The sequence below is a fragment of the Sesamum indicum genome, linkage group LG7 (assembly GCF_026168435.1).
Source record: "Sesamum indicum cultivar Baizhima isolate 11 linkage group LG7, ASM2616843v1, whole genome shotgun sequence".
Taxonomy (NCBI): Eukaryota; Viridiplantae; Streptophyta; class Magnoliopsida; order Lamiales; family Pedaliaceae; genus Sesamum; species Sesamum indicum.
The window spans coordinates 13,812,805-13,838,058 of record NC_142663.1 but is presented as its reverse complement, the minus strand read 5'-3'; the positions used below and the strand labels follow the sequence as shown (position 1 = coordinate 13,838,058).

At 36.5% G+C, this 25,254-nt stretch overlaps 6 protein-coding genes and 1 pseudogene across 6 annotated transcripts; 4 read left to right on the top strand and 3 right to left on the bottom strand.

Moving 5' to 3' along the window:
- Positions 1 to 421: 421 nt before the first annotated feature.
- Positions 422 to 1,804, bottom strand: LOC105166905 (fasciclin-like arabinogalactan protein 21). The gene has a single exon (XM_011086425.3). The coding sequence runs from the start codon at positions 1,573 to 1,575 to the stop codon at positions 562 to 564; it is 1,014 nt and encodes a 337-aa protein (XP_011084727.1). The 5' UTR covers positions 1,576 to 1,804; the 3' UTR covers positions 422 to 561.
- Positions 1,805 to 2,027: 223 nt separating this feature from the next.
- LOC105166666 (membrane steroid-binding protein 1) lies at positions 2,028 to 4,959 on the bottom strand. Its single transcript, XM_011086106.3, has 2 exons — positions 4,529 to 4,959; positions 2,028 to 2,677 (listed from the first exon to the last, which is right to left on the bottom strand). Exons 1-2 carry the CDS (start codon positions 4,840 to 4,842, stop codon positions 2,296 to 2,298), a joined length of 696 nt encoding a protein of 231 aa, XP_011084408.1. The 5' UTR covers positions 4,843 to 4,959; the 3' UTR covers positions 2,028 to 2,295.
- Positions 4,960 to 8,060: 3,101 nt separating this feature from the next.
- LOC105166667 (RNI-like superfamily protein) lies at positions 8,061 to 10,814 on the bottom strand. The gene is made up of 3 exons (XM_011086108.3): positions 10,655 to 10,814; positions 9,345 to 9,752; positions 8,061 to 8,957 (listed from the first exon to the last, which is right to left on the bottom strand). The coding sequence occupies exons 2-3, from the start codon at positions 9,701 to 9,703 to the stop codon at positions 8,399 to 8,401; spliced, it is 918 nt and encodes a 305-aa protein (XP_011084410.1). The 5' UTR covers positions 9,704 to 9,752; positions 10,655 to 10,814; the 3' UTR covers positions 8,061 to 8,398.
- A 1,340-nt stretch (positions 10,815 to 12,154) lies between these two features.
- LOC148787577 (uncharacterized) lies at positions 12,155 to 14,477 on the top strand. The gene is made up of 2 exons (XM_088882457.1): positions 12,155 to 12,406; positions 14,164 to 14,477. Exons 1-2 carry the CDS (start codon positions 12,218 to 12,220, stop codon positions 14,236 to 14,238), a joined length of 264 nt encoding a protein of 87 aa, XP_088738583.1. The 5' UTR covers positions 12,155 to 12,217; the 3' UTR covers positions 14,239 to 14,477.
- A 1,659-nt stretch (positions 14,478 to 16,136) lies between these two features.
- LOC105166906 (WD repeat-containing protein RUP2 pseudogene) lies at positions 16,137 to 17,721 on the top strand (annotated as a pseudogene).
- A 1,330-nt stretch (positions 17,722 to 19,051) lies between these two features.
- On the top strand, positions 19,052 to 21,934 carry LOC105166668 (pre-mRNA cleavage factor Im 25 kDa subunit 2). The gene is made up of 7 exons (XM_011086109.3): positions 19,052 to 19,324; positions 19,500 to 19,545; positions 20,088 to 20,181; positions 20,354 to 20,427; positions 20,744 to 20,830; positions 20,908 to 21,018; positions 21,338 to 21,934. The coding sequence occupies exons 1-7, from the start codon at positions 19,206 to 19,208 to the stop codon at positions 21,407 to 21,409; spliced, it is 603 nt and encodes a 200-aa protein (XP_011084411.1). The 5' UTR covers positions 19,052 to 19,205; the 3' UTR covers positions 21,410 to 21,934.
- Positions 21,935 to 22,571: 637 nt separating this feature from the next.
- On the top strand, positions 22,572 to 25,143 carry LOC105166907 (transcription factor LAF1-like). The gene is made up of 3 exons (XM_011086427.3): positions 22,572 to 23,673; positions 24,183 to 24,312; positions 24,481 to 25,143. Exons 1-3 carry the CDS (start codon positions 23,538 to 23,540, stop codon positions 24,944 to 24,946), a joined length of 732 nt encoding a protein of 243 aa, XP_011084729.2. The 5' UTR covers positions 22,572 to 23,537; the 3' UTR covers positions 24,947 to 25,143.
- Positions 25,144 to 25,254: the final 111 nt, after the last annotated feature.

Here is a 25,254-nt window from a genome sequence, read left to right as displayed (position 1 = left end):
CATCATCCATAGGGTGGACCAGAAAAAGATATTCAAACCAGATAAAATAATAGGGAAAATCTTTCATTTATCAACCCTTAAGAATGCTGAAGCTGAACCAGATGGCATCTTGCTGGTTTCTCCTTAGAATTTGCACATTTCATGATAATATTTTGTGTTTAAGTCCACCATATGACTTGATAAAAAGTTCAGTCTTCGCTTTGGACTTTCGTTTATGCTCTGACCCGAGAGTTGGAGTTATTTGCGTGTAGTCTGTATCTAGACAATGATAACAAGTGATAACAAAGAACTAATACACAAATAATCCTCCTTCTTGTATTAACTGGTCCATTGGGTGAATCTTGAGTTCGTTCTAGTCTTGTTTTCAGCCCAATCTAATGCGGTACAGAATTCACCCATTTTACACAAAGAAAATCAACCATTTGAACTAATGAAATATTCTTTACTTCTTCATCACTTGAACCAAAGGAAAAAACATCAGTAAGATCTTTCCTGTTTGCAGCCCAAAGTACAAACTGAAAGATAGAACAATATCCATTCCATCAAAGAAATGCAAGAAACCTATTTGGAAGAACTGAAAAGCTCATCCACATCAAAATCCCTGGAAATTCCATGAATCACAAAATTCTTGGAGGAAGACACATCGGGCACAGTAATTTCCACTCCATTAACAGACAGAGCTTGCGAAAATTTCTCAATTTTCAGATCATAACCTGGAATCAAAGTCCTCAGAGATGATTTTTCGGCTGCAGCCAACTCTATGTATGTAAACCTCTGAGGCAGAATATGAAACCTAACGATTCTGTCCAAAAATGGCGACGGGGACGAGATGAAGCCCGAATTTGGGGGAGCAAAGATGGTAACAGAACCCAAATTATGATATTCTTGAAGAATCACGTCTAGAGCTGAGTTCAATCCAATTGCAAAAGAAACAAATCCATTTGAGTTGAGCAATCTCACTATCTTCCTCCATTCAACCGCCTGATCAGTGGCATTGGAGACAAGAATGCTACTCCGATTGGAAAATCCACAAGGTGGAGACAGGATCATGTCGAATGGCCCGAGAACACCGTGGACTGAAACGCGGCCTTCAAGAAACAAATCGGGCTGTGAAACCAACACATTGTTGATCATGACCGAGCCCGTTCCCGCATCGTTCTTGGTGATCACCAAGTTCTTGTCGCCCACGAGAGTGTTCATACAAAACCCAGGTGGTTTCTTGAAGAGCTCCGCCATGGGAAGGGCGGAAGGGGTGGCGTGGAAGCGGACGAGCTGCCGCATGGCCCACGGCGGGATGGAAAGATTGGAAATGGCAGAATCTTGGATAGCGAAGATGGTGGATTCGGGCCCGGAGAAAAAGAGTTCCGGGGAGATTTGGAGGAGGGTGGCGGTTATGTGGAAGCCGCCGTGAAGGCGGAGGGCCCTGGAGGCGTTGAATGCCAGATGGTGGCCCGATGGGAGAGCGTCATCAGGCGTGGATTCTTTTGTGGTTGTGATGGCTATGAATGCGAGGGTAATAGACATGGCCAAGTATAATGGGGCATGCCACCAGTGTGAACAGGAGGCATTCGCCATTGGAGTACTGTTAAAAGCTTGCAGAAGTACCGAGATCAAATACAGTAGATTTTGTTGTCTTGCAATCCTGATATATATGCTTTCTTGTGTTAAAATCTTGTGTTTCTGATGCACAATATGGAGTGAGACGAGAGTATTGAATCAACAGACTGAAGTGGAACCTGTTTTAAACTGACGCAACTTCAGTGTTATTATTTGGGCATCGTTAGATTCGTGGCGTTGTGCATGATATGAATTCCGTCCCCTTCTAAGTTCTGTCCATCACAATCCTATCAATCTAACCAAATGAGGCCTTGATTTTTACAGGGGTGCTTACAAATTTCAATCTTGATTATATTCATTATACAAATAGGCTCTGTTATTCCACAAAGAATTAATGGCAGGGCTCCAAGAATTTATACTTGTGTATAACTAGAATAGTTCTTGCAGAAAGTTTAAAAAACAACACACCATAACACCAGAATTCCTTCATTATGAAAAACTACTAAAAAGTGAAATGGTGAGAGGGGTGGGGAGAGAAATCAAGAATCTCTATTACAAATCCCACCTTCATAAGCTTCAAAGTCATTATTGTTGTTTAATATACTACAACTACATGTTCAAACCAAGTTTCCATATGTAAGGGCCATCTTAAAAGCCATAGACCTCTCAACATTAAACAAGATAAAGCAGGCAATCAATGGCTCAGCCAAATTTTGCAGTTAAAACATTTATGAAGTTTCACTCCTTTTTCTCGGCATCATCGGCAGGTGCGGGTTCAACGGTTTCCTTTGCAGCGCTTTCTGATGGGCCATCTTCTGCTGGCTTTGCAACGGTGTCGTCAGCAGCTTCTTCAGGCTTAGCAGCTTCACTTTCAGCAGCAGCTGATGCTTGGCCTTCGGCAGCACCATCAGTTACTGGCACAGTTGTCTTGACTGTTCCCACCTTCACATATTTGCTCATGAATTTGTACTCCCAATCTTGCAAAGCTTCCAGCTCAAACACACCCAGCCCAGTAAGGTCGCCGTTCAGATCTTTTTCTTCAAAAGACATCTTCGCAAGAGCTCTGCTGGCATCCTTTCCAGCAAACAAGGCATAAGGTCCACCGGGCCCGTAAAACATCCTGCAGATAGAAAATGAGCTCAAGTACAGAAATGTATTCTTAGGGGTGGCAATTGATATATTGACACATCTAGCCAAGTTTATCTTGATCTTAGGGGTGGTAGAATTGTTGTCTCAAAGGGCACACTAGTCAGACATGGAGAAAAGTACACTTGAAATCATTTCGGCAGCTACTCTCCCGTGATGTCAGCTCAACACTGGGGTCAAACCTCAATCTCAGCAGTTCATTGCAACACGTCACAATCACATGGAAACCATATTTATCAACTTATCAAAACATTAAAGATAAAACAAGCGCATGCTTCAATGTCAATATGCTTAGTTTTACTTGCTTGGTGATGAAATTCTAGGATGGTGGCCGGAGAACCGCAAAAGTGCAGGGAGGAAAATGGTTTAGATGTAATAGTCCTAAGAGGGTATGGTCATAATCTGCACCTTGGTCCTATTACCACATGATTTTCTCAACAGAGTTGCTAGGATCAAAAAGAATGAAAACAAACCGAAGAGAATGACCTAATATGTTGAATCAAGCAAAGAAACACAGAAAGCACTAGAAAGTGCCAGGTCAAAGGAAAAACATAGAACCTGCAATCCACGGCACTTGACTCCAACAGCCTATTTGACCGACTGTTTTAGGTATAATAAAGAGAAAATGAACATTCAGTGTTTTCTAATTGATGTTAAATATGGGAAGCTGGACTGCAACAAACCTACATAATATGTTCAACAGACAATAAACTAATCTCTAGTGCATACATGACTAAAAGACAATGCATATTGGATTCGAATAATTGAAACACATAAGTTGCACCAACCATGCTTCACTTAGTTGGAAACAAATGGTGAAGAACTCATATTAAAGGCACATCTATACTTTTATGTATCGTTCACCACATCCAGTTTGGGAACAAACGTAATCCACACGGGAGAATCCATTTTGATGTCCACAACAGCAATAAAAGTTGAAAACCATATCAAACATCAAATGTGCAAGAAACGCCAATTCAAGAAAGGTAATTACTTTATCCAGGAATAATGAACCATTTCGTGTTATTTGTCTTCTTTCTCCCTTTTTGGACAATTTATGCCATAGATGAATGCAAGTCGGTAATTTTAAACTACCAGTTTAAACGCTGCACTTCGAGTGAAGAAAGAGGAAAAGATACATGTAATAAAAATCATTGATGCAGCAAAAAGTCATTTTATTCCACTTGGCTGATAGAAAATGGCAAAAGTTAAGCTATTTCACTAAAGCAGAAGAAACTTTAAATCACAAAGTTGGATTCATATAACTGATTTACAGAACCAGCAGAATATCCAGTAAGTTCATTTTTTTTTCAAAAAACGAACATCGCTAACAATAACTCGATACTCAACAAATGGATAATAGAGGCAAAAACGCCCAATTTTTTAGAAAAGTAGCTATTTTGTCCAAGAGCAAGAAAGCATCACAAAGCAAACATCAACAGTAAATCAAACACGGAACAAAGAAAAATAAACCAAGAGAATCAACAGGTCAGCCAAAAAGGACCAGAACATCCACCACCAATCTCTCTATACATATTATTCAGATGCCAAAACTACAAAGCACCATAATCACTAAAAACCCTTTCACAGTCCCAATTGTTTATGAACAGAAAAATTCCACAGATCACCAAGATTCAACAAAAAGATCCAAATTTAACCCACCCAGAAATTCATATGACTAAAACTAACCATCAAAACCACAAGTTAAACCCATCAAGCCCAAAAGTAACAAAATTCTCCACGACCACAAAACAGTAAAAATTCAAGAAAACACAAAGGGATATACCAAAACATGAAAAAACAAACAAAGCTAGAGAAGTGATACCTGCTCTGTGAGACATCATAGATCTGACTCTTGATAGCCATAAGCAAAGGCTTCTTTGGATCAGAGCCATCATACTGTTTCAACTCCTCAGCAGTAATTTCACCAAGCTGAACTGGAGGAGGCAGAGGCTCCATCTGTTGCTCAAAACCCCTGGAACTCTGCTGAATATGGGCATCATCGGAGGACCCGAACAAACTCGATACAACATAGTAAAGGGTAAGGCCTAAAGCAAGAACTGTGAAGAAAGTTGCCGGAGACAGCCCTGTATATGCTGTGATTGATTCTTTTAAGGTCTCCCACAATTGAAGGGCCATTGCTTCACACACACACACACCCAGAGGAGCGAGAAGAACAAGGAAGAAGATAGGGTGGAGGCCTTTCTTGAATTGTAATAAAAGGGGCTTTGTGATTTTTATCGACTAAACTGCGCAGTCTCGGAATTGAGTCACCTTTTTGGACTATTTGACTTGTAATACTACTTTTCAGTTTCCACCACAAAATATTTTGTAATTGTGTTTTGGCCACAAAATTTTGAGACTTTTTAGATATCTCGACATTAATCATTTCTTATCTTTTATGAATTTTTTCTATAATAATCATTTATTACAAATATTGCTTAATAATATTAAGATATATTATATACAATCAATTTCATAAAATGAAAAAAACTATAATATCAAATACAATAGGAGAAAAAATAAATTATTTATATATACATTGACTAGCATAAGTATCTTCTTTTCCATATGTTATTTTCTAGTATCTATCCAGTCAATTTTCATTTTAACCTTAAAAATGCACGTAATGTTAAAATCAGTTCGATTGCGTTTGATAAATTTTTAATATTTGATGAATTTTGGGTTAGTGCGTATTAAGATATTAAAGTCATCTATTATGCGGGGCCCACATAATAAACGACAATTAATTCGATTGAAAAATAATGTTATAGGGTACATTCAAGAGTATGCAAATTTTAATAGGGCTAAATTTATTTAAAGAAAGCAAAAGAGTAGTTGGATGAAAGGGAAATATACTTTTGATAATTATCATTCACCACCAACTTCCAATTGTCCAATCTTTTATATTTCATGCTCTCTCATTTATTCCGTGGTTGAATTAATTAATATTATAATATGCATGAATTGCCTAAGTTTCAATAATTATTATTATTATTATTATTATTTATCTTGGGGTTGTCAAAATGAGAAAAATAAAACAATTTGTTGAAAAAGTTATCTTCTGACCCCATAACTTAGCCATAATTACTAAAGCGCCCACAACAAACCATTCCACACTTCTCCTTAACTCCAAATAGTTAGTATGCTTATTTTGTAATAATGAGTGAGCATATCTGCTATATTTATTTTTTGCATAATTATAGTGCCCTCCTCCCTGATATGGTGTAATTATATGTAAATCTCATGTGATTTGTAAAATTATATTTAGTATTGTTGATATTTCTTTTCATCTAACAAATAAATCATTTCATTAGACAAAATTCATCAAATTTGCTGATTTTAGTAAAAAAAAAATTGAGTAAAAATTCATATTTACTCCTGATTGGCTTATTGTAGGTCAAAATATTCTTTTTCTTAAAAAATTATCTTTATGCATCTTCACCCTTATAAAGATAATTTGGTCAAAAAAAAAATTGATCTGTAATAAATATCAATCAGTGGTAAATATGAATTTTCATTCAATTTTTTTTTGTTAATATCAACTAATTATATAACTTTTGTTAATAGAAATCTTTTACTAAACGAAAATAAATATAAGGCAAAATATCACTTTTGGTCCCACTAGATAGTGCCCTTCTCACTTGCAGTCCCACGCTTTACGTGTTCAACACCTTTAGTCCCAAAATCCTATTTTTTTAACAGAAATGGTCATATTCCGTTAACAACTAACTTCACGTGCCGTTAGTCAACTGGGTCAAAATATCACTTTTGATCCCACTAGATCGGGTCCTTCTCACTTGCAGTCCCACACTTTATGTGTTCAATACCTTTAGTCCCAAAATCCTATTTTTTTAACAGAAATAGTCCTATTCCGTAACAACTAACGGAAACGGCATGTGAGTTGTCACATGCCGTTAGTCAACTGGCAGTTGGCAAAGAAAACAAAAATCAGGCTTGTGTTCAGTTTTTGGAGGGAAAAAAAGGCGCCAAAAAAATATTTTTTCTAATTATATATGTAAATAACCCACAAACACCACACAACATTTTCATCACTTATTCTTGAGAGCAATAGGCCAAAAGATGTCACAAACATCTCAAAATAATTCAAATATTAAATGCTATTGTAATGGTTAATTATGTGTAAAAGGATGTTCTTATATATTACTAGATGACCTTTTAGTAATGGTGAATTATGTGTAAAATGACTAATGGATATGCCTTTTTTGCAAGTAATTATAGTTTGTGTTGTGTTTAAATGTGTAAGCATAAATCTTGAAAGCAATAAAAACGGAAACTAAAATTGCACAAAAGCACTAAATTGCAAAAAATAGAATATATACTGAAATCCACTTATTTTGATCATTAATGAAATGTGCTGTAAAGTGCAACTTTGCATGCTTAAAATCTGCCAAATACTATCACTTTACAAATCCAAAATGTGCCAAAACATCCCCCAAAAGTCTTACAATACCTTGCAAGTTTTGTTTCTTAAAACATCACACAATATTGGAAGTATTTGAGATGTTTGTGACATCTTTTAACCTATTGCTCTCAAAATTAAGTGATTAAAAAAAGATAAAAATATTGTGTGGTTTTTGTGGGTTATTTACATATATAAATAGCAAAAAAATATTTTTTTGGCACCTTTTTTTCACTCCAAAAACTAAATACAAGCATAGTCTTATGTTTTTTTCGCTAGGCACCAGTTGACTAACAGGTCACGTGCCGTTTCCATTAGTTGTTAACGGAACATGATCATTTCTATTAAAAAATAGAGTTTTGGGATTAAAGGTGTTGAATACTTAAAACGTGGGACTGCAAGTGAGAATAGCCCTATATAGTGGGACAAAAAGTGATATTTTGACCCAATTGACTAACGGCACGTGACGTTCCCGTTAGTGTTAACGGAATAGGACCATTTCTGTTAAAAAAATAAGATTTTGGAACTAAATGTGTTGAACACGTAACCGTGGGACTGCAAGTGAGAAAGGCCCTATCTAATGGGATCAAAAGTGATATTTTGCCTATATATAAATAAAACTAAATATAATTATTTAAATAATAAAAGAATTATATGTAACTACATCACACCTTATTGGAACGAGGGTGTGATTATTTCTTTATCTTTATAAAACAGAGGATTTGATAAAAGAAAATCATACCACATATTTGTGTGGCCGATTTATGACCGTTTCCTTATTCTTTACAGTACTTGTCAAGAATTCAATGCATTGAACATAACAATATTCTTGGGGGGTGGGGTGCGGTGGGGTGGGGGGTTATATCTTAGCTATAGAAATGCAGGAGTTAGAAGAACAAACCTTATTTATGTATATAAATAAACACCAGTCACATTATGCTGCCTAGAAAGTCATCTAAATACGTTTATTTCAACCTAGAAATGAACAAATATTGAACTAACATTAAACAGAAAGACGTAAGATTTCAGTCAAATTCTCCTTATTTCACTAGTAAACATTAGCAGCCAGAATATATAATCATATATATATATATACACATCAAGTCTCCGGTCTCATCTCGATGGTGGTAGCCGTTGAATGCTAGATTTGCAGGCGACCAGTCGATGCCAGTCTTATCTTCGTTTACTGCTTCTAGCACGTAAGAGAATACAAAGTATGGTAGATAACGGGACGAGACTCGAGCCTTAGACCTATTTCCGAGTGTTGTGTACTCAGATTGCAAGAGAACTTACTTCGTCGACTTTCCAAAGATCTTCCTCATACTTGTACCACCTTATCAACCCCTCGTCGTTCCTCGTACGTTGACACATGATGCAAGAATCGCTCATGCACGTCAGAAACTTCTTCAACCGGCTGGCCCGTTCAAGAACTGACTTGTCAAGCTCGCGGAGAACACGTCTGGGTGCAGGAGGAGGAGGGACTTCAATGATTAGGCAATGAGATATGTTGAGCACTTCTAGCCCTTTGATGCCGTCCAAGATTATGATTAAAGCATCCTTAAACAGCATAGAGCAACGAAGGCTTAGAACTTTTAAGTTGGGCAGAAATGCAGTTAATGTCGATGCAAAGAGAATATCGCATGGGCCCATGACCTTAAGTTCAGCAAATTTTGAGCAACTTCTGGCGATCTCCTCCATGAGGTATGGAGGGTTTGATATGCTAGGCATTGTCAATGACTCGAGATCTTCCCACATTCTGATGGCTCGACATATCCCCGTCTTCTTTATTCTGTTCCAGGCAGGCATGACTAAGCGCTTGAGACGTGGGCACCTGCAATGCTCACAACATGTATATTTTCAATCTTCCTAGGATCTATGGAATTAGACTACACAAAGGTTGCATCTGAATTAATGTATTTAGAGGAAAGGATTTCAAATCTGTGGTAACAAATTCTTCAAACTTGTTTGGATAATCGCATGTTACTGCCGAATTCAAATCCTTGAGCTCCCATTTTGAGCTATTTTCTGAGTCTGGATTTCAGATCCATCTAAAACAGTCATTTGAAATACTTCCATCCAAACATAGCCAAGAGTCCTAGGCAAACCTTAATTATCGTTCATCATTTTAACAAGTGTCTTGAGGGCATTTCATTTTAGCCTCATGTGTGAAATCATGATACCAAATACATGAAAGAAAGAGATATAGTTTCTGATGTACCTTTCAGCCGTATATGCCAACTGATCGTCGCTGACATACATATTGTAATGAAAAATCAAGGTTGAAATGTTTCCGCAGCTGAGATTCAAAGCAACCTTCAAAACTCGCGTAAATATTTTATCTGATCGACCATCAACATATACATACGGCTCTAACGGTATCTTGATAAAGTTTGACTTCAGCAAAGATATATCAAGCGTCCTCCAGAGCAGAGGGTCACATGCAGCCATTCTCCATGTTCGACAAACATGACCAACTCCAGAGGTCAGCTCAAGGATATTCAGATTCTGGAAAATCTTGACCAGAATATCAATGTCCATGTCCTCCCATCTTCTCAATGCGGAGTATGTATCCTCCATTACAATGACTCGTCAAAATCCTAAACAAAGTCTTAGTACATCACCGGGCCTAGGAAGAAACAAGAAATCGATCAGCACAATGACTCCACAATTAACTATTGTCAGAATTCGTATGTCTCATGTTGTTGGTATTACAGGAGAATCCACTTAATCATCAGATAAGACGCGAAATGAAGAACTAACTTATCCAGGCATGATGCATTGTGATGACCTCATTAACTAACATTTTGTGGGCATGTTTACATATAAACTAACCAACAATGTTGAATTTAGTCCATTGACACATTCTCTTCGTTGTAAGAACCTTTGTTGCACCAACCTAGGAAAAGGAGTTCGATCATAAATCTTCAGACCACATTCCACAATTCAAATTCCACCAAAATGGTAATGTCTTTCAGAAAAAATTCATGAAACTACCCAAGTAAAACCACATACGTTCTTACGCCGTAACATTTCAACATAGAATTCACTGTAACTGAATGCTATAATCCAAATCCAGACCACAAAAAAATCATTTGAGAAACAATTCAACATCAACGAGAGCCAATTTCGCACAAATCTTATACAAACATGAACCGACACACAGCAGCAATCTTAATGAAATCGAGATTCAAGAACAGAACGCCACCTGAAGGGCACAAACTCATGGTTTTTGTAACATTCCTTTCTCAAGAAGATCAACAAATCTTCACATTTACATTAACCTCAATATTCCCATTCCTAAAACCTTAAAAAAAAAATTCAAGGAACAGGAGCAAAGAAACACCAAAAGCGAACAAAAACATCCAGAAACCAAATCAAACAGAAAAAACCCTTCAAAATTCTGAAAAGAGGACATTCAAGAACCAGGATCCCAGCCCTTGATCCACCCACCAACATTCCAAGAAAATTGAAGCCCACATGCAAGAAACTGAGGAATCAAGGAAAGATGCAGGGAGATTAGAGGAATACCTCACAAAATTAAGGATGTCTTTGTCTCAGGCTCTCTGCGTTTGTTTTTGTGGGGTGGGCTGTTTCAACAATATTTTTCTGCTGGTTTTCCTAGAACGAAATTTGGGGAGGCATAGTGGAAGTGAGATTAGGAGAGAGAATCAGATTCCTGGGAAGTGGGGGTGAAATGACAAAAAAGGCCCTGAATTTAGGTGGATATGACTAATAGATAATCTGAATTTCTGACACACAAAAAGCTGGCCGTCAAATGTCATTATTGTGCTCTACCGCTCCCATGGATGATGGAACTAACAATCATTGCTTTCACACTTGTCCACTCACCATCTTTGCTTCTAATTTTTACCTTCTACTTCTCACCTTTCTAACACATTATAATTTTTATTATTATAACAAAAAGAGTTGCTATAGACATCAAGTGGTGATTTTAATGTTGTTGTATCAATTTTTTGCGATCTAAAAAATATCTTTCAATAAATAAGATAAATAACTTATCTAAATTTTTAATTTTTATATTAACTTAATTATCTAATTAATATATTTTAAAATTTAAAATATTATTTATTATATGTACTAAGTTACGACTCGACACAAATAGCTAGTGGGAAATAGTACAATCTTATTAATTGAATGAATATGTGTAAGTATTTTATTTTATTCGTTATTATAAGTACTATTATTGTACTTTCTTTTTATATTGATGGAGTGTGAACATGAAACAATGAGGACTTTATCACCTCAATTTAATTAAACTTTTACGGATAAAGGAAATATAATTCACCTTATTTGATAAAGGAAAAATGTAATTTCAATTTAATTTTTCAGGAATAGTGGCAATTTTAGTTGGGGCCGATTTAATTTAAAATAGCGAATTAAAACAGCAATTTTAAGAAAATGAAAATTTAAGAACAAAATATCCTAATTTTATTGGAATCGCGCACATCGACCATATAAATTTTGGGATTTCTCTAAAATCCGACGAATTAGATTACGTGGAAGTATTTTTTCAACTTACGTGGCTTTTTAAGATACATCACCTAAGCACTAATTGAAAAAAATATTCACACGTAAATTTGTCAAGTTTTTTAGAAGTCTCCAAATTTATGTGGTCATGTGCGCGATTTCGGTAAAATTAGGGCATTTTATCTGTAAATTAATATCTTTTAAATATTATTATTTTGAATTAGACATGGAGTAAAATTGTGACCACCCTAAGAAGTTGGACCAAATTGCTTTTTTCCTTACTTGATATTTTCGTACTCGATTTCCAGTGATCCATGAAGGGTCCAAATACGGATATTTATGATTTTATTGGTTTTTCTCCCAGATCCACTCGGGTCAAACCTAACAAAACCCATTTGCACCTACTCCGACCCGACGCATCAGCAGCAAACCCGCTGGGGAAAAAATCCGACCCGGATCAGTTACACATCAGTAAGAAAGTTAAAAGGTGAAAAAGTAAAAAACCATTGCTCTGTTTTAGTCAGACTATTTTTTGGCTATTATTCATTTGCTTTGTCCTTTTCCACTCCCTGTTATCAGAAGGAGGAGAACTGTTAACGGAAAATGGGCGGCGGCGGAGAGCACCACCACCATGTGGATAGGGCCCACGGCAGAGATTTCAGGGGGAAAGTGTGGAGCATGACGGGTGGGCCCTACTGCCGGCCCAAGCACTGGAAGCGCAACACCGCCTTCGCCATGGTTGGCATCGTCATGATCTGTATCCCAATTGCCATGAAATCCGCGCAGCTCGAGGTGCGTGAACCGCCTTTTGATGAGAGGAGCGATATTTGCACTGCTTCCTTAACTGTGACCAAGTTTTGATCTTTATCAAATTTGACGTTAGGGTTCTGATTTTGAATTTGATTTGAACTCTTTAATATGTTCAACACCTGGTTTGACGTCAATGTGGAACTCTGGTAGATTCAGCGGAATTATGGGTGTCGGAATTGGGGATTAGCTATTATGAGTCTTGGCAAGTTCGAATTACCTATCTTTTTACCTTGTTCAGCTGCCTGGGGAGTGAAATTTAAGCTGCATTTATATCTTGGCATCAGTGATAAAAGGACAAAAGAGAATGGGAATTGAAGAAAACTGTTTCTCGCCCAACTCCTTACACTTACTAAAAACGAAATGATAAACAACACTTTGTCCACCTCAAGTGCCTCAACTCTGTCCAAGTACCAGTGAACGTCCAGTAGAATCTCGAATAAGCGTCTTGTCCCGTTTAAAAGTAAATTCCTGAAGTTTGACCTGTAGATGGTACAAGGTAGTCCATTTCTATTGTTTGGAAATGACATGTTCTTATTTGCTTATTATATCTCTAGAAAATGAACGCCACCTCTGAACATATATATAACCATGGAAGTTAAGAAATGATAGTAATTTATACTTGGAATGTGGCTCAATATATGTATTTCTATTTTATTTACATCCATGTTTTGTGTGTCTATCCCAATAGTATCTTTTGTTCTTAAATTCTATGTTATCAATATTATATATATATATATATATATATGGATGAGATTGTTTATCAGAATTGATATAAAACTAATGATTGAGTTTCTTACACTTGTTGAAAACGAGAAATATTCCTCATCCGTGCTAACAAACACTTGTTTCCACTGGTACTATTCCTGTACAGAACGTTGTTGTTGTTAGCCTGTTCATGTAATTGTGTTACTGGGGATGATGCAGTTCATTTATGCATCAGTTAAGTTTTTCTTTCCATTGCTTGTTCTTTAATAAAGGGCGGTACTTCTTTGCATATTCATCAGAATAATCCCGTGTAGAGCATGGAATGAGCTTTCTAATGAGTGGTTGGATTTGAAAATATTGAAAACTAGGCGCCTATCCATCAAAACAATCAATAACATTTGCTTACAACTCTTTGAACCTTGGTTATATTATTTTCTTCAGCTTGTTGTCTTGATTTAAGGCACAACGGTGATCATTTCATTATCATAATGAAATTATTTACACACAGAAAGGGAAAGCTCGATTTCTGCTTGGTGAATCCACAAATATATTTGCTGTGGAGTCTTTCCTGTGAGGCTAAATTGTGCTGATGATGTAACTTCTCTTGTGGGCTTGTGGGATTACGGGACTCATATGCTTGAGGATATATATTCCTGGGGAACCCAATTTTTGCTGATCTGTTTAAATATATTCCAGGATCAGAATGAAAACACTTTAGTCAATCTCTGGAAGTGTTCAAGACTATACTCTTGAAAGAGACATTAACTTGTAGTAGAAGAACTTGACTATTGGTAGAATTATTTTGTGGAAGAATCATATCAGCCCGTCAAATTTCTCCAACATTCTGAAAACATAGTTAATAAGTAGTTACAATGTTGGGTATATTTGTTTCCCCTGCTTTGTGGAGACTTTTGGATAATCATGTTTTCTCTCCTTATATTTACTCAATTACTCTGAATTGCTCGTCACTACCTGTTCCTTGTTTCAGTTATTCTGAAGCGATACATTCTGTATTAACACTGTATTTGTTGCAGCAACGTCCTCACCTTCCAGTTCGGCCAATTCCCTCCCAGCTGTGGTGCAAGAATTTTGGGAACAAGGAGTATTGATCCGTCATAATTCTGAAATGAGTGGATTACTACATTTGGTGTTTAGATTTTCCAGTGAGCTAACATCATTGCAACGTCGCAGTTGTTGCCTGGTGAGAAATGCACGAGTTGTACTTTGTAGAGCCACAAGGGCTAACAGTCATAAGAGCTCCAAAGGGACGACTTACTCGAATTTATTGCATTGTTGATTAGCTTTCATCAATAATTTTGAAATAAAACATATTTGTGACTAAAATAAATCCCTCAGAGTTAGCCCTACCTATCTCTACAACTAATTAATGACCTGAAATGAATCTCTAGTACGGCTTCACTTCACCTACATCATCTTTTGCATGAGATCGAATTTCATTATCATTTTATCCCCGACCAATATTAATAAGTAGGACGTGTCGATCTAGATGTCATTGACAATCATGAATTTCATTCAAAAAATATGGTTTTCATTCAACCATACCTAAATCTGAATAGTAATAACATTAATAGCATACAGTTTGGACAAATTAAATGTTGGTTACAAGAATTGAAAAGACAAAAGGTTGAATTTAGACCACGTCAGACATTGGTGCCCGAAAAGCCTATGTCCACAACCACTCCTGTTACGGAATTGAGGTACACATGCAACCACCATTTCACCTCTTCCTCCACCACTTATACAATTCCAAAAAAATAAAATAAAATACTCAACTATCAATTAATGTTTTTTATCAGTCTCAACTACGTCTCCCAACTGCTAGATCAAAAACGAAAAAAAGACTACGTGTCCGAATTGGATATGCATCGACGGGGATACTATGATTACGTCTATGTTATTGTCTCGATAAATTATGATACTAACTAAGTTCAATCAATTTTTAATTAATAAAATAATAATTATATATATTTATTATATAATTAATTTACGATTTAAAGAGATTGATTTGATTTATGGTGTTCGATCTTGAACAATATAAATATTTTCCATAATTGAGAAAGAAACTAAAGAAGTTGGAATTAAGAGAAAGGAAAAGATGAATGTTCTTTGTGGAAACAAAAATAGTAATTATTTATAGCTTAATTTAACATTATATATACCAAGTTATAATATATATATATATATATATTAAATACCTCAAACTAGTATCATAAATCTTTATATTAAATAATGGTATGTTTCTATTGCTAATATAATTTTATAGCCGAAAAGTATTAAGTTCGTGTCTTTATTTCTTTTTAATTTAAATTATTTTACCGACTTACACTTTTTATGTCTTCTCAACATTTATTAATTGTTCCGAATATCTTTTATATATAAATATGTAAAATAATGTAAAATTTATTATTAATAATAAAAAGAAGAATGTAAAGAGATAATTACACTGTCTAGCCCGAAATTCGATATGATTATACATAAATCTATATTTAATATAATTAACATTAAATTTCGTTTAATAAATAGATCCTTCTGCTAGTAAAAAATTAACGAAATGATGCTGTTAGCAAAAAATTTGGATGTTTCAATTGACTTATCACATGTCAAATAAATATTTTATCATCAAACTATTATTATACATATTCATACATATTAATGCATGTGAGAAAATTTATCACTTTTATGAAGATATATAATAACAAGAAAATATCTGTTTAACCTACAATAAGCCAATAACTAATTAATCAGGAGAAAATATATATGTCGTTTCATTCAACTTTTTTTGTTAATATAAATAATTAAATTTCTTTAATTTTAACTAAAAGAAGAATCTATTATTAAACAGAAAAAAATATATAGATATTAAATATAATTTTTAAAATTAAAAAATATATCTAATTATACCAAAAAATTTATGAAGGTGGACTTAATATTTCAAATTTAAAATAAAAGATTGGGATTGAAAGTGAAGGATAGGGCAGTAGGATAAAGAATCTGGGTCATAGATAAAGCACTCAACCTGCATAGCTAAGCTTAGCCTCTATCGAAGCCTTTCATTGGCCTGAAAAATTTTACCAAAATACAGAAAGAGAAATCCGGCAGCAGCAACCCATTCTTGATTCTCCTCCACTCCACTGCCACATGAATTTAAAAGTTGGGTCAATCTCATGTGAATGGGAAATGAGAAACTTCTCCTCCCATTTCCGTCTCCAACAGCCCGGATCAGTAATCCCATATACAATACGGGGACGACAAAATGAAGAAGGAGAGCAACCACGCGCGGCCGTCGATGATCAGCCCAGGTGTGAGTGGGACTTCAATCTCTCCGCCGTAATTTCTTCAGCCGCCGCCGGGTGCGCCGTGGGTTCTGACGCCATTGGGGTTGTGGAATTCGACCGCAGCAACTCCTTTTTCGCCACCGGTGGCATCGCTCGGAAAATCAGGATTTACAACGCCCAGAAATTACTTTTGTCGAGGGAGAATGGCGACGGGAACGCCGCGTTTCTCGACCACTCCGCTGCATGCGAATACTACATGTGTACTCCGGCGAAACTAAGCAGTCTTAAGTGGAAGCCCGGGTCGGGTTCACGGGTCATTGGATCTGGGGACTATGACGGGGTTGTCATGGAGTATGATCTCGAAAAACGGGTGCCCGTTTTCGAGCGCGACGAGCATGGGGGTAGGCGGGTTTGGAGTATGGACTACTCGAATTGGAATCCGACTCTTGGGGGGTCCGGTTCGGATGACGGCACAATGCAAGTATGGGATACACGTTGCGATATGGGGAAAACCCTGGCTTCAGTTGAGCCGGACCGGTATGGATGCAGCCCGGTTTGCAGCGTAGAGTTCAACCCATTCGGTGGGTTCCTGGTAGCCGTCGGATGCTCCGACCACAAAATCTACGGCTACGACGTGCGCAGAATGGTGGACCCGGTTTTTATCCTGGACGGGCACCGGAAGGCCGTGACGTACACGAGATTTCTTGATCAGCAGAAGATAGTTTCATCGTCGACTGATGGGTGTTTGAAGATGTGGGACGCAGAGAATCAGCACCTGATTAGGACGTACAAAGGCCACGTCAACAGCAGAAGATTTGTGGGGCTGTCGGTCTGGAGAACCGGCGGATTATTCAGCTGTGGCTCCGAAAACAACCAAGTATATGTGTATGACATGAGATGGGGCAAACCGATTTGGGTTGGTGGGTTCGAACAGGCGGCGCAGCCTCGGTGCGAACCGGGTTTTGTGAGCGGCGTTTGCTGGCGGGAGACGGGAGGAGAACGGTGCACGCTGGTGGCCGGTGGTTCTGACGGGGTGTTGCAGGTGTTTGAGGGTGAAAAGAGGTCACGCTTATGCTCATAAGCAGTTTCTTTGGAATTTTAATTTAATTAATAGTTTCAAAAATTGAGAAAAATTAATGGAATTATATATATATATATATATAAATTTCTTGGTTTTTTCTTACATAGATCATGTAATGGAAGAGACAACAACAACAATAATAGGGGAAATCTAATCTACTACTTCTGCATTACAGATTGCAAATCAAGATTGCTTTCTTCGGATATTCTTCTACGTATAATTTAATTTATATTACATATATATAGCTTGTAATTTGGGAATTAATGATATATAAAATAAATAAAATCATAATAGAAACATTGAACTATATATCTAGGATGGTGGTTTCTTCTTGGTGGTAATTTTCTTTTTTCTCTTATTAAAATCCACAATTAGGGTTTGACGGATCATTTAAACCCTAAATCAGAGACAGAGGGCATGTAATATTGAGACAAATATACATAAATGGTCTAATAAGAAAGACATTCATATTGTTCTTTTCTATTAGGTTAGATTCATTATATAATAATACTTTTTTAGTGTGATCAAATGAATTTTCAGTGAACTGTATGTGAGTGATAATTATTTTTTTTTTTTTTAGATAACAGTAAGTTTCATTAATAAGAAAAGAGGGGTACAAAGTACAACAAGCATAAGCCTAGTGATGCTAGAGAATATCAAGTCCAAGCAATGCGCCATAATCTATACAAGCTCAATAATTGAACGGAATGGGGAAGCTCACTATAACTACACACCCAAAATAATTGCTCTAAAACAACAGTCGTTACTTATTTTGAAAAATATTGAATCTGATGAAATGTCCCATATTCCTCACCTTCCAAATATGATAAATCGAAAAGGCCAATAGGGCTCTAAAAGTAGCATGAACAAGGTTCTTGCCTTGTCACCTCCTAACTGCCGACCGCTGTACTCTTTACAGCCAACATATCTTGTAGTTATTTCGATCACAATTAAATTAATCTTTAAAGACCTGTTATTACGAATGAGTTAAATCGATTAAAGCTCATAATCTATCTTATGGAGGAATAGGATTCATGATTCCTCTTAAATTACTACATAATTACAATAATCATGATTCTTTGAATTTTAATTGTTTATTCTCATACATTATAAATTAAATGGAAGAAAACTACAATATGGGACCTTTATCATCTTTCACGATGACATGGGATTCATCCACTTATAGGTAAATGAGGCCTTATAATCTTATAGGTAAATGTATTCGAACTCCATCAGGTGTGTGGGATGTTCTCTGTTGTTGTAAATAAAAGTTGGTCTACTATAATAATAGGTATTATTGAGTAGAATATTATTATTGTAACAATTTTTGTTAAACATTGAATCAATATAAATGATTGTATTTGTAATCGATTTATTTTAATTAATAAAAAAAACTTACAATCAACTAGATATGGGCACATTTATCTTAGTATGTGTATATATATATATATATATTTTAATGTATAACCTTTTGGATCCAATTGAGGCCCAATACTTCTTGGACCATACCCGAATCGGATCCAAATTCTAGATAAAGTGAATGGGCACCCGACCCAACTACATCGTGGGGCTTTCGCTTTCGTTTCCTCCCGCTCGACCATCTCTGAATTCTGTAGGAAAACGGAGAGAATTCACACTCGCCAATCTGCGGTGGATCAAGAGGAGGAAGAAGGAGGGTATTTGGAAGAAATAGGGAGAAATGGTGACGTCGCCGGTGGTGAATACGTATCCTCTGTCGAGCTACACTTTCGGCACCAAAGAGCCGAAGATGGAGAAAGATACCTCCGTCGCCGATCGCCTTGCCCGTATGAAAGTCAAGTTCGTATTTTGTTTTAATTTTTATTTTCTTAGTTTTTTCTGCCTTTGGATGTTCTGTTGGTTTAGTAAAACCCTAGATTGACAAGTGATTGTGTCTAGGGTTTTACTGTTTGTCCGCTGGAGATGCTGTTAGTGGTGGGTTTTTGCTGAATTTTAAGTGGTTTCTTATTTGCAGCTACATGAAGGAAGGCATGAGGACTAGCGTCGAGGGTATTTTATTGGTATGCATTTTCTCCTCCATTCGCAATTTTTATTGTACGTAGAAAACATGATTCCCAGCTTTCATGATTTAATTTGATACGCAAACAAAGGATTGGTAACTTCCTTGTGTGTAGCAAGTTTTTACTGATCTCATGGATATACGATAATTGTGTTTTTATCTTCTGTCATCGGGAGTGGATAAAGTCCCAACGTTGTTCCTCAATAAGTCATTTACTTTTGCAGCCGTCTCTGTATCATGTCTGAATCGATTGGTTTTGTCTTGACTGTTGTTCTGCAGTGCTTTTTGAAAGTTATTCTATTAATGTTTGTCCTCCTGTTTACAATTAGATCATGTTATGAGGTGATCTTTCTGAGACTTGTTTGTTTAATTAAATGCATGGTAAATGAGAGGGGCAGCTGCTTTAGAGGAGTAATTACCTACATATTATGGGGTCCTCTTGTAACAGACTGGATTGTTATAGAGTTCTGATGTAATGGAGTTTTGTCATCTAACAGTGGCTAAATTTGTTAATTTAGTTCTGTTAAACATCTGAACTTGCAGGTACAAGAGCATAATCATCCCCATATTCTTCTTTTGCAAATTGGAAATACTTTCTGTAAACTTCCTGGTGGTAGATTAAAGCCAGGAGAGAATGGTATGATATTTACTACATTTTTCTTTTTTGAAATAAATGGAAGGAGGATAGAAAGAAAGCAAGCAATAGTAGGAAATAGTTGAGCTCTAAAAACAAAGTCCTATTTCACATCTGGAATTTTTCTTGATTGTGTTCATCTTACATTTGTTTTTCCCTCGAAACCACTCCACAGAAATTGAAGGCTTGAAAAGAAAACTCTCTAGCAAACTTGCTGCAAATTCGCCTTCCCTGCAGCCAGATTGGCAGGTAATATTTAAGGAACAGTTGCTTATTTAAGGTACAAAAACTTACAGGAATCCATTGTGAAGGGGGGTGGGGTTTAGTTCAGTATGCTTTGAGATGTATCTTCCCAACCAGAGGCTTGAGATTATCTGCTACTTAACTTTGTCCCAGTGTAATGCATTATCCTAGTGGTTGCTTGATATATTGCTATGCATAAAGGAAGCCATTGTGATTTTTGACATGCCTTGTTTTGTGCCTATCCTCTAGATATTGATCCAAATTTTCTTGTTAAATTTCTACCTTGGAGATGGTAATTATGTGAGATGCAAATTTTATGCAGATTGGTGAGTGTGTAGCAATCTGGTGGAGACCAAACTTTGAAACAATCATGTATCCTTATTGCCCGCCACACATAACAAAGCCTAAGGTAAAATCACAGCAATTCTCATTTCAAATTAGCATCCCCCATGAAATAATGCTCAGCATTGAATTTTGTGCATGCAGGAGTGCAAGAAACTTTTCCTTGTTCACCTGTCTGAAAGAGAGTATTTTGCTGTGCCCAAGAACTTGAAACTCCTTGCTGTTCCATTGTTTGAACTATATGACAATGTTCAGGTGAGAATATCATTCCTATACTACACCCACATATATGGCTCCTGTAACTTCCTTTTTTTGTTATAGAAGGGAAAAAGAATGGAAAAAAAGAAAAAGAGAAACAGTTGGCTGTATAATAGCATGTCTATATGTGAAGTTCATATATAGATTTGAGCATGTTTTGTCAGTATGTTAACCTTGAATACCTTGTCAAGTATCCTCTGGAGTTCATGTTATGAGTGCTGCTATCCTTTTTCTCCAGTTTTTTATCAGCATTTGCAGGTAGTTTCGCCTTTATCATATAATACTTACAACAAGTGTCTTTGTTGATCAATGTCAGAGATATGGACCTGTTATATCTACCATCCCGCAGCAGTTATCTCGGTTTCAGTTCAACATGATCCATCCATAGATCAGTTTGGGGCTCTGTAGAATTCAGACAGGAGACAGAATGCGACTGATGATCCTGAATTGTTTAGTCTGCCAGGTTGCAGGTTTTCAGTGGAAAAAATTCACACTCTGCTTCATATCTCGATACATTCGGAGACTGTTCTAACTTTCAACTTGTTATATATTTCGACCTAGTTGATCATCCGATATGAGTTGGGTCCTTGGTGTAGCTTTTGTCTTATTCGACTACTTGTGTTCTTGTGTTATTAAGAAGTTGTTTTATGTTTTTCAACTTTTTTCTGTTTTAATACTTAATGGTGTAATTGAGTTGTTAAGGAGACAAATTAGATGAAGAACCACGATTCTCAGTGAAAGCTGTATGGTATGCGATGTAAGCATTAAGAGTTGTTTTAGGTGTGGAGTCATACCATTTAGCTACTGTCCTAGGGCAAACTGTTAGCCGCATGTACGTGTAATACTTAGTCAGACTAGCTGATGAATATGATTTTTCATGTCAAGAGAGGATTTCTCTCTTTCTTTTTGTTCAGATTGCTCCATTGTTTATTGAAGTGTCACTGTATGCAAGCAGAAAAAGATTTCGATGTGAGTAGGACTGTAACAACATTGGTTCCCGTTGCACACTCCAACACCTTTTTATGTTTTTTGTACTTTGATGAGCAGAACTCTTTGCAACAAAGATTAAGAAAGTCAAAGAAACTGTTATATTATATGATTCTGACTTTCCTATTATACTGTTAAAATGTGAGGAAAATAAATGATTATTTACATTAATTTATGCATGTATGTAATAAATGTAATTGTACCAGGAGAAATTGGTTTATGCATCAACGGGGAAGAAATTGTTTGTCCGGATAATTACAATGCCCATCAATACGTAGATCCCTTAATAGACTACTTATGGTTCGGAAGAAAACAAACATCTGGGGTTTTAATGTAATTATTCAAATTACAGAGGGTTTATGTGTAATTACATTAATATCAAGGGAGAACGATGTAATTATCCTTTATGTTTATATATATATATGGATGCCTTGCTGTTGATCACTGAATTTGGAATATTACAAGCTTCTGATCTATTGATCCCCGTGATGACAGCCCTATGGTTTAAGACAAGACTTCTTTATATGTCTCGTGAGTCTTAGATATGTGAATGTATGTTGGGTGGTAAAAAACAAAAACAAGTTTCTGACTTGTAACTGTAGGTTATAGAAACTTGTCATGACACCTCTGCCAGATTACAATTATCAGTTGGCTGACAGAGCAAAGATGATGCGGGTCTTTGCGAGCTAGCCCGGCGCTTCATAAACCAGCTCTTCTAAGAACTGCATTGGGTCTGCCGAAGTCCTCAAGTGTCGGACAAGTACAAAACAATTTGCAAGCTACCTGTTAATGCACCGTTGAGAGCTCCTGGCTTGGCCTGTTGCTATTATATCGATTCCATTAGGATGATTCCCATCAAAATAATATTATGAACTAGCTCATTTGATCCGTTTGAGGATTGACTGTCGGAGGAGCTTGTTGCGGATTAGAACCGACTCGACCCACAGTGATGTGTCCTATTTAAACATTTTCCGATCATTTAGGATATTTGTAATAACATGGACCCCACATCAGCCATGCCTAGATTTGCAGTCCAATGATTAGTTAGTAGTAAGAGTAACTATTTCAATACAATATTACCTCTCCAGCATCCTCATTAGGCCCACCAAAAATAGAATTAAGACACAGTTAATGGTGCCTGTCAAGTAGGTTTCAAGCCTGCTTAATGACACAATACAAAGATCCTGCAGCCAGTCGACTCCTTTTTTCTCTTCCTAAAAATTTGCCAAACGGGACACCTACTCACTATTTCCAGACATCACTTAACACTATCAGTGTAAAATAATCCTTAAAATCTACACAATTGTGTTCTTTATGTCATTTCTTTACAGCCCTTTTCCAGCTTTAGGCCTGAAAGAGGTAGTTAATGTCAAAACCATTTCTTTTTTGTTCCTTCCAATAAAGAAACATGTTCTTCTCTAACTAATCCGTCCTTTAAATTCCTATGTCTCCCCTGTTTCTTGTATAAAACACATTGCATATGTTTATGTATTATCGAATCAAGTGTTGAGGCCCCCCGTTGTCTGAAAATGGCTGGCACAACATTGGACAAGTCAATAAAGAAGCATAAGAAGGGGTTGTGGTCACCCGATGAAGACCAGAAGCTCAGAAACTATGTTCTGAAGCACGGTCATGGCTGCTGGAGCTCTGTTGCTATCAATGCCGGTCAGTTCACACAGTACACACTGTTCTTGATGAAATCTGTTAAGAACAATTAATGTAACTTACGGAGGAACATCATTGACTATTTTTGCAAGAATGATGATGGGGGGTTAGTAGAACCTGAATCTTCACATTGTCATCCTTGTTATTTCTTGCACTTAGTACTTTGACATTGTGTGTGTCCAAAAGGGAAAAATCTACAGATTCTGTCAAATACTCTTCAATTTCTGTCGTTTCAAGAACACACCATTTAAAAATGTTATGTAGGACTATTTCACTGGTTATCATTACTAATCTAAAATATGGCTGCGGAAAATGCAGCATTATTTTTCAAGAGGTTCTTTTTCTAACATGCTCAAATCTTAGTGGTGTTATTGTAATAGCTAATGATGTAAGCCTACAAATTCGTTATCCTTTACCATACTGCATATAATAAGATTTTGGACCAGTGTGATTGGCTGCTAGAAGTCAACAATGATGGAGTTTTGTGTTAACATTTGATTGATTGACAGGTTTACAAAGAAATGGAAAGAGCTGCAGATTGAGGTGGATTAATTACTTAAGACCGGGACTAAAGAGAGGGGCGTTCAGCGTAGCAGAAGAGGAGACGGTGCTGTCCCTTCATCGAATATTAGGCAACAAGTAAAAGACTATGTTCTTTTCCATTTCAACTCTGTTAGTTTTTTGTTCCCTTTCATACAACTTACACAGACGAAAGGGCTGCAAGTTCGACTAGAAATGATCATTCTTGCATCTTGAGACTGATGTATTAAGAATTTTCTAACGGACAGAGATGTTTCAATCTGTCAGGTGGTCTCAAATTGCACAGCATTTACCAGGAAGAACTGATAATGAGATAAAGAACTACTGGCATTCTTGTCTGAAGAAAAGAAGAGTGGTAAAAATGTCTGAAACTGAAGCTCAGACTACTAAAAATAACTACAAATACGGAGAAATTCGAGGACTAGAATCATCAACTTCTTTTCAACACATAGAAAGATTGGCACAACAGTGCAGTTTTCCTAAGGTTCTTTTCGCAGAGTGGCTCTCATTCGATCATTTCAAGAATGAAGGTAATCTTGACAACCATAGCTCGAGTCCTGAAGACAATTTAGTCGATGGTTTGCTGGTTAACGAAGGGACGTCTTGTAGTGAATCGGACAGGAAACAGGACGAGGTATCTGTGGATGATATGCTTAGGTTGGAGGATTTGGAAAGTTGCCTGATTGATTATTTTCCAGGAGAATTCTGCATGAGTTATGATATGTATGTATGAGAGTTGCAGATGCAGAAGTCAGTTATAGAAGTACTTACGAATCATATCCATAAACCAAAGCTTTCACATCCACATACAAAACGAAACAATAATCTTTTCACTATAATAAATGATTTTTCCCTTTGTTGGTGTGATTGTAAGGGTATGTGTGGTTGATATTAACAATTTACATATAAGGGCCTGGGCTTGAGTGAATTTGCAATGGAGTATATACTTAAAAACTTTCAATTTGGAATTATTATTTTATTTTATATTTACTTGAGGTTTATTCATTTATTATTGTTGGATTAATTAGTTATTAAAGTTAT

Excerpts from the sequence above, each read along its gene's own strand:
- LOC148787577 (XM_088882457.1), top strand. The coding sequence starts at position 12,218 with ATGGGCGGCGGCGGAGAGCACCACCACCATGTGGATAGGGCCCACGGC. Across the intron at positions 12,407-14,163 it reads TGAAATCCGCGCAGCTCGAG|CAACGTCCTCACCTTCCAGT; the intron begins GTGCGTGAACCG and ends TATTTGTTGCAG.
- LOC105166907 (XM_011086427.3), top strand. The coding sequence starts at position 23,538 with ATGGCTGGCACAACATTGGACAAGTCAATAAAGAAGCATAAGAAGGGG. Across the intron at positions 23,674-24,182 it reads CTCTGTTGCTATCAATGCCG|GTTTACAAAGAAATGGAAAG; the intron begins GTCAGTTCACAC and ends ATTGATTGACAG. Across the intron at positions 24,313-24,480 it reads CATCGAATATTAGGCAACAA|GTGGTCTCAAATTGCACAGC; the intron begins GTAAAAGACTAT and ends TCAATCTGTCAG.
- LOC105166666 (XM_011086106.3), bottom strand. The coding sequence starts at position 4,842 with ATGGCCCTTCAATTGTGGGAGACCTTAAAAGAATCAATCACAGCATAT. Across the intron at positions 2,678-4,528 it reads TATGATGTCTCACAGAGCAG|GATGTTTTACGGGCCCGGTG; the intron begins GTATCACTTCTC and ends TTCTATCTGCAG.
- LOC105166667 (XM_011086108.3), bottom strand. The coding sequence starts at position 9,703 with ATGGAGGATACATACTCCGCATTGAGAAGATGGGAGGACATGGACATT. Across the intron at positions 8,958-9,344 it reads TTGGCATATACGGCTGAAAG|GTGCCCACGTCTCAAGCGCT; the intron begins GTACATCAGAAA and ends TGAGCATTGCAG.
- LOC105166668 (XM_011086109.3), top strand. The coding sequence starts at position 19,206 with ATGGTGACGTCGCCGGTGGTGAATACGTATCCTCTGTCGAGCTACACT. Across the intron at positions 19,325-19,499 it reads CTTGCCCGTATGAAAGTCAA|CTACATGAAGGAAGGCATGA; the intron begins GTTCGTATTTTG and ends TCTTATTTGCAG. Across the intron at positions 21,019-21,337 it reads AACTATATGACAATGTTCAG|AGATATGGACCTGTTATATC; the intron begins GTGAGAATATCA and ends GATCAATGTCAG.
- LOC105166905 (XM_011086425.3), bottom strand. The coding sequence starts at position 1,575 with ATGGCGAATGCCTCCTGTTCACACTGGTGGCATGCCCCATTATACTTG.